Source organism: Myzus persicae, unplaced genomic scaffold, assembly GCF_001856785.1.
Source record: "Myzus persicae strain clone G006 unplaced genomic scaffold, MPER_G0061.0, whole genome shotgun sequence".
NCBI classification, from domain to species: Eukaryota; Metazoa; Arthropoda; class Insecta; order Hemiptera; family Aphididae; genus Myzus; species Myzus persicae.
Genome location: NW_019102693.1, coordinates 16521 through 25319, shown reverse-complemented (window position 1 = coordinate 25319; position 8799 = coordinate 16521). Strand labels below are relative to the sequence as shown.

The 8799-nt window shown below is 25.8% G+C and overlaps 1 protein-coding gene across 1 annotated transcript in view; it reads right to left on the bottom strand.

The window, feature by feature from the left end:
* Window positions 1–6823: 6823 nt before the first annotated feature.
* The window catches only part of LOC111032960 (endoribonuclease rege-1-like), a 9736-nt gene continuing 7760 nt past the window's right edge, over window positions 6824–8799 (bottom strand). The window contains exon 6 of the mRNA XM_022313464.1: window positions 6824–7326. Within this exon, the coding sequence (XP_022169156.1) occupies window positions 7168–7326 (159 nt within the window). The 3' untranslated portion in view covers window positions 6824–7167. The remainder of the gene's footprint in view (window positions 7327–8799) is intronic.

The following is an 8799-nucleotide window of genomic DNA, read 5'->3' as shown; positions in this document are numbered from 1 at the left end:
AGTAGTTATTAAAATGTATATATGTACTTAAGATAACTATTTAGATAACTTATTAGTTAATAGTTCTAAAAAATGATTTTACAAAAATTAAATTAAAAATATTTACCTATCTATTTAATTTAGAACTTATTAGATTTAGACAGTTTTTACAAATTATAAAATGTTAATAGATTCCTATGGATTGTATAAGTAATTGGGTACTATAATTTTGAAATCATTATGTAACTATATATTCCGAACATATCAACATGGACCTTTTTTCCTAGGCAATTAGAACTTATTATCTACATAAAATGGAATAACTCATAAAGTCATAAACTATACTCTTTCGAATTTCAATGTAGACAGAGATCAATATTTTCAAAGAAGTAATTTGTTAACAATTTACAAGGAAAAAGGTGATTGTTTTGAAAAATAAAATTGAAATTACACATGACTCCCAATAAATTTTATAAAAATCTTTTTATTCAAAAATATAATTCTTAAGTTCCTATTTAAAAATTAGAATTTAAATAAATATTATAAATTAAAAATGGGGTTGATCATGCTTGGTGAATTTCCCAAGCCCAATTGATTTTTCCCCCACTCACAAAAATAAAAATTGCTTATTTTAATATTTTTAAGTGCTTTTTTGAGTGCTTATAATAAAGTATTTTTTTTCAGCGCTTATTTTGATAATTATGAGTGTTATAAGTACTGAACCCTTGTTATAACACAGAAGTAAGAATTGGGACTCCTTGCATTTTGCATGTTTTTCTGCAGTGACAATAAAATTTTTTAGGAAAGATAAATTTATTTTATGAAGTGGTTAAATTAAATGTATTTAAATTTTAGATAATTATGCTTTGTTATATTTTACAAAAATGCATTTTCCTCAACATTTAAGCTTTTTTAAGTATAAAAATATTATTAATATCATATTAGAGCATATTTTTTTATGAAAATATGCTCTCTTATTATATTTCAAGACATTTTTATTGCCAAATTTAATTGCATATTTGCATGCTTAGATTGAATACTCTTAGTGTATAATAAGTGCCAAATCCTACTCATACAAGATTAATCATAAAAACATTGTAACAAAATAATATTATATAACTCAATATTAATTTACTCTATTAATAATAATGTAATTAAGTACTATACCTAGTACTATACCACCCTTAGTTGTAATCTAACATTCAAATATGTATGAGATTTACTTAGATTGGGGTTGCATCTACAACAGTTTTCTATTTGTGTATTAAACCACAAATAATTATCCATTATTACAAATAAAATATTATTACATTTTAGTTAAGTACTTGCCTAATTGAGACATTTATAAGAATAAGGCATTAAATCACTATAAGCTTAATCAATATGTATTATGTAAAATATACATAATACATTCATAAATGTATCTTTTCTGAAAAAAACATATTAAGCAAAATAATATTGTTTAACAAATATTGCATAATATTTTCATGTATTTTAATACTGAAAAATTAGTTTGTGAGAGCGTTCTTTAATTATTTTTTTTTTTGCTTTGGTTTGTAAGGTATTAGGTAGGTATATAATTGTACATGATTTATTTTGTATTATTTACTAAAATTTGTTTAATTTTGTTGATAAACTATATTATTATGTGAATCTAATATTTTAACATTGTATGTAAATGTATATGAACTAAAGTCTATCGAAAACCATAAACCAAATATAAGTATTTAAATGTTTAAAACTTGTATTATAATTACCAAGGTGGGTATATTAATTAAAAATAAATAATTGTGATTTCATATTTTTGAATTTATTCTAAAAGATTGGATAGTAACATTATATATCTCTATAAATAAAAATGTCAATAAATCTATTACAGCTATGCCTAATTAATTATTTAAATATTTTGCATCGACCCATCAAATGTTTTCCAATTATTTCACAATGTACAACTGTAGATTGATCTCAAGATTAAAATTTTAAAAACTAATTCAAGTTCATCAATATAAATTTAAAATCAGTCCCAACTTCCAATTAAACATTGAGATGAATTAAATGCTATTTTTCAAATTACTATCAGATTATTATGTTAATTTCTGTTGAATACCAATGAGATAAATTATTATGGGACATATTTATCGAAAATTAAATCACCAAATTTTGCCACGTTATACCAAAAATATATAGTAGCCGTGTCCTGTATTTGGGTCTGCTGGGCACTCGTTAGATACATTATTATACGGTTGGCATACCTCCGTGTTCAAGGACATCTAAATATCTTCCTACTCAGAACAATATAATCATTTGCTGTCGATAAATCAAACCACAAAACATATGTTACATAACGCTCAATATCTTAAAAATAATTTCTCCAAAACCAAATTGTATTTTTCAATTTGTTTGTTTATATTTTTATTGTTAACTTTATATCACTTCTTTATTGATGCATTTGTAATTGTTTAAGATTATAAAAGGAACCACTCAACCACCGCCGTACCTCATCAGTACTGTTTATTTTTTGTGTATATTAATTTTAAGCTAAACAAATTATTAATACTTTATCCACTAAAAAAATTGTAATTGTCTTAAATCTTATTAAATAGGTCACTTTGTTTAATGATCAAATTAATCAATAATATAGTATTATACTTAACTGCTTATTCGTTTTATTCAATAAAAACGCTTTAAAAAAATGTGAATATAAATTATTCTAGTATACTGTATTAGCATAGTTACAAACAAGTTCTATATTAAATTATTTGTGCGAAGTGTCAAAAGTGTCAATAAATTACTATTTACTGTAACCGTGTCTTTTTTCAAATTTTACCAGATTGTTGAAAAAAAAATGTTTTTCTCAATGTAAAACAAAAATGTAAAGCGGTAGTACTAACCGCCTAAACAATTATATAATGTAAACCAGTACTAAAGTACCTATCTTAAGGTACTCATGATCTCTCAGAGCAACGGAGCCTTAGCTGATATACTGGTAATTTGATGTAAGCCCTAAACGAAAATATATAATAATGCGTGTGATTGTGTGTATAAATAAAATATAGTGCAAATTATAAAAATATTGTTCGTTACAAATAGATAGATACATAATAATTCTGTATCGAGTGTCGTTTAGAGCTACCGTTCTTCAGTATTTGGATCACTTAGGGTAGTAAATGTATTTAACTTCCACGGAACTTGATAGGGTTTAACTGTCAAATACGCAACTCGTTCGCGCATGTGAATGAACCAGCTTCGCCATTTTGGGGTTAAAATTCTCCCACCACGCGTACACGCGAACTGTTGGTGAGCACTTCTACGCCATCTCGCGGCCGTCAACTACGACAGCGATGGCGGCGTTGGCGTCTGCATCGGAGCTAACGATGATAGCGTACGACGGATTACGCTTGAACTGATGAAGTGGTGGGAATGGGCATCAACTTACGAGTTTTGGTCGCCGCCCACAGACCCTGCGGCCAGACGCTTGGGGGCACATGAACAATGTTTCAACACATAATTTTGACTGGGTTATAAAATGTTAATGCGATATCGATATGGAGTATGGACTTTTTTTCAAATTCATTTTGGACGGTTCTCAATAATTTAAGGAAATATGGGTTTTATTTTTAGTGTAGGTAGGTATTTACAATTAATATTTTCCTAGAATTGACGATGACTATTTCTATCATAACATCTATTATTTACCTTAACGATGTGTAAATACCACGATTTAAGATATACCTTAAATATATCTAAGTATATCTTTAACCGTGCTAAATACTAATAATAATTAACATAATATATAATATAGTTGAGTAGTTGATAGAATAGAATATAATAGAAGAGACAGTCAAATAGCTGATCGATTTGTTTTCATTTTGCCGTAGTTTGGCATGAAGTGACACTTATAAATTGATGAAAAAATCTAAACCGCGCGTTTGTAATCAAATTGGGTATCCTACTCATTGAAGAGAAGGCTTGAATTATAACAATTATGCATAATGTAAATTTTCATTTAAATAAACATGTTTGTAAAAAAAAAATACTTTTTATCAAAAAAAGATGAAAAACCTATTTATTCTAATATAAAGTAGTAACCACAAGTTTATGGCACAATGTCATGAGCATTAATTTTAGAGGCGTTACATCTGTAGGGGGGGGCACATTTTATCAGTCGCATACTCTAAGTCTTCGCACGCCTATGTCACCGCCCGGCTGCGTACTCTCGCTGGACGGACTACATATAGACTGATCATAGTTATTAGTCAAATTATCTTATGATTGGTACCATTTGACATTACAGGTTTAGTAGATTCAGATAACAAAACAATAAAAAATGAACAACAGTAAAAGTATATAATAATTGTAATCTTTGATTTTTTTATATTGACATTTTTAATATTATATTTATAATCAATGATATAATTTATTAGTGTGCGGTCTAAAAAAATCTAATGTTTAACAAATGATGAAAGCTTATAAATATGAAATATTAGACCATAGACTTTTTACCGAGTAAAAAATAGTTGATTAATAAGTATTACATAATTAAATATTTAACTAACTTAAGTTAGGTACAATTTATTGGAATAACATAAACCATAACTAATTAGGGAATGATTATCAATTATTTTGTAAAATTGGATTTACAGTGAATAATAATTAATCGACAAAAATTAATATTTTATAAATAATTATATTATTTTAAATAACAACATTGGTCCAATATGTGCGACCTATGAGGTAGTTAATTTCTAGAAAAATTACAATTGTCATTTGGTAGGTATTATCAATAACAGCCATCAACAGGTAGGTACATAAAATGTAGTATAGAAAAATAATTTAAAATTGAGCCAATATTTATTTTAATGTCCTTGGACATATTTTATATTGTATTTATTTATAAATTAATCTGCATTAGTAACAAAAACGGTTAATCAAACCAAGATACAAATTTCAATATACAATTAAAAATAAAAAACATGTGTTGAAAATTGTTTAAAAAATAGTTTAACAGAGAGTACCCTTTAAAACCAAGCCTTTTAAAAGTACTTATCACACAGTAATTGACGACATTTACTTTTAATCATAAGTCATGAAACATACTACCAACATAAATGCATATGAATTCATAATTAATATTTAATATCTTCTTCTTATAAGGATTCTTATTACAAAACAGTGAGCATAGGTACAAGTTATATTTTAGGTATTGTATAGGTCAACAGTTAAGTTTAGCTAGCATATTAAACCAACGATTTATCAATAGGTTGCACATAATTGGACAGCTTCCTCCATGTTTTTTTTTTTAGAAATTAGTGATACAACATAAAAAATAAATACTTTATACACATTTCATTATCTACTTGTTAATTTAATTTGATATTATGATATATTCTTTTATTATTTTTGTGATTTATTTTCAAACGAGGTACCTATCTACACGAATATTGAGTAAATATGTAGGTACATTCTACATAAGTTATCAAAATAAAATGTACATAAATATAATATTAATAGTACTTATTATAATACTAAAACAAATTTAATTTGATTTGTACTTATCATAGGCGCAATTTGGAAAAAATTGTATTTTAATTGAAGTATTAAATCCTCCATTAGTTATCATTATTCATGTGTTTTCAATAGTAGATATTGAAAAGTTATAAATTATAATATATGTAAATGTTGCAATTTGTTTAGTAAAAATATTTTTCATTTTAATAATAAGTAGATGTATTATATTGTATTAAATGTAGAAAAGTGAGGAAGAAAAAATGATAAATAAATTATGGTAATTATATTAGGTCCTGCATTATATAGTAATACATTTTAAAGGTATTTGAATAGGCCACATAGGGAGTGTGGAGAGTAGAGCCTCCCACTAGTCTGTTTCATTTAAGTAAATAAAGACTCTCCAAGTCAAAAACTGAAATTGCACCTATGATACTTGTAGTAACTATGTATAAAATATATAGGTATGTAAGAAATCACAAAATATTTTAATGATATGAACACAGATATTGTTAACAGTATGATTAATACTTTTTTTGGAGCAATATTATCAAAATACCGTAAAATAGGGTGACTTACTGTGTGAATTCAGACAGAACTGTTTTTGAAATTTATATTGGATGTTTCTGATAAAGTGAATATTAATAAAATTAGAACATTGTTGAAAAACATTAAAGGTAAGTATCAGATATTTCAAACAAAAAAACTACATTGGTTTATATCACCTACCTCCAAATTATATTCATACTATTGTATAAAGTAAACTATTTATATTAAAAAACTCTACTTTTATAATTCAAAACTGATACAACTGACAAAAGTGATTTGAAAAAAAAATACTAAATTCCGCCTGGAGTTAAACCATTTTACGGTACATGATTATTACACAGGTACTTGCATGTATAAACATTTTAAGTATCTACTTATGATATTATTAATTATCCTATATATCAGGAGTTGGCAACCCATGGTTTGCTGACCTTCATTATAACTGTATGTGGCCGGCAAGTAAAATGTATAATAGTATAAAAATCATGAGCTAATATAGTATATGGACTGGAAACTGTGGATTAAAACATTGTTTATTTGTAGATAGGTGCCTTGTTCAATTAATAAACCTAACAGTCGTGAACTTAAATAAACTAAATTTGATATAAATTTTTGTTTAAAATAATATAAGGTTAATTCATTTGTGGCCAGTGAAAAATGTTATATTAATTTTTTGGCCGTTGACATCAAAAACACTGCCGACTCCTGCTGTATATAATATATTCTGTATTCTTATATAATAATTTAAAGTTAATTGAGATAATACTATGTTGTACAAAAAAAATTATCATCATTTTAAAATATAATTATGGGAAAAATGTATTTTAATTTGAACATCTGCAGAATTATTTGTAGTATTAAAAACTTAGGTTGACAAAAATTACAATTTCAAGGATAAAAATAATTATCTTGTAATTAAAGTTACCTACATATGTATTTATAACTAAATTTATAAAATAGTATATTTTCTTGTTGTAATTTATAGCTTATTGTAAATTGAGGTATTGGTATCTTATCAAATAAAATAAAAATAATTTGACATTAATTTAAGAATACCTTTTAAAACCACTTACTCTGAATAAATATTATATTATTTGAACTATAGTATTGTACTATCAGGTTTTATGTTTGAGCTTAAGCAGGAAAATGCACAATATCACAAGTCTTCAAATGTGGAAAACTGCGACCATACTGGTCAGTGGGGAACATGATGACATCATCAATAAACATGAACATCAATTGCCTAAAAAAGTATGGAAAAAATAGATTAATAATAAACTTGTTTGCATATACGTAAATACAAATAAAAATATGCATTAAACTAACGACAAGAATAGGTATCATGAATATTATTAATAGACTGAACAATTGGCAGCTAGTCATATGTACACTATATGGGCAAGTCAGTCAATATAATTGTAAATAATTTATCAAATGGTTAAGGATTGACACTACCATCTATCATAATATTTTAAGTATCAATAAATCTCAACTCACATAATGTTTATTTTTGATTGTATTTAGTCAACTTACTACAATATTGGCCTTTAAATGTTCATTAACTGAACAAATCTCAATAAAACTCCAAGAGAGATTTTTCTGTGTAATTTTATGCTAATGAATTTGGTCCACTAAGATTTGAAATAATACATCATACACGACACATCATTAAAATGCTTGTTTTTTTATGAATGTAGGTATGGTATTCCTCAAGATTCACTACATACCTAGGACTCTATATTTTGTAAATTGATATTTATAAGCATAACAGTTATTTAATACCCATTAATTATTAATTTAAACCCCTTTATTAAAGCACAAATATTTTTCAGAGTTAAAATATTTTTTAGAAGAACTAATTTAAATTAACATAAATTGATTTTAACATTTCATACTATTAAATAATTATGTCCAAAATAATAAATTATACCTATATATCAGCCCCTATTTTTTAGTGAACCCCACCACAAAATGTATAGTCCAAAATTAGGAGTGTACATTACCCTTGGATTTGAGAAGTGTGTACTAATAAATATAAGGCCACTGTCTGCTGACTAGGTACAATTGAATATGTATCATAGAACAGTGGCGTAGCCAGGGGAGAGGCTGAGGGGGGTGTAGCCCTCCCCCCTCCCGAAAAAAATCCTGGCTACGACACTGTCTATGATAACAAAAATAAATTGCTTTCAATTAAATTTTACCAAATAGATCTTTACTTCTATACTTTTAATTGTGAGTAGTGAATATGCCGGATATAGATAATAGATATATTTAGTATATCTTGAAGGAGATCGCTATTCATATTTTTTTTCAAAATGTTATCTACATATGTATAATGTAGGTACATTACCAAAGTATAAAATAATATCATATTATTAACTGATTACCATAATAATTAAAATAGGTAAAACTCAAAATAGTAAATTATATTATATTATGAAAATCAATTACTACGAGAAATCAATTATTTTATCGATTCAATTTTTGATTAAATAGCAAACGAATAATAAAGTATTTTTTTTCAATTTTAATGGCGTCACTTGTTTTTAGATTTATATTTCATAATTTTTTTTTTAATTTGAAAAATAAAAATAGATTAGTAGTAAACCATCAATAATGTATAATTATTGTATGGGTATATTGTCTTTTCACATACAAATAATTTGTAGACCAAATTTTACTGAAAAAAAAAAAGTTGACTTATTTTTATACATTACAATATGTGTTAAACCTTTATTATTGGTATATATTATTAGTGTATAATAC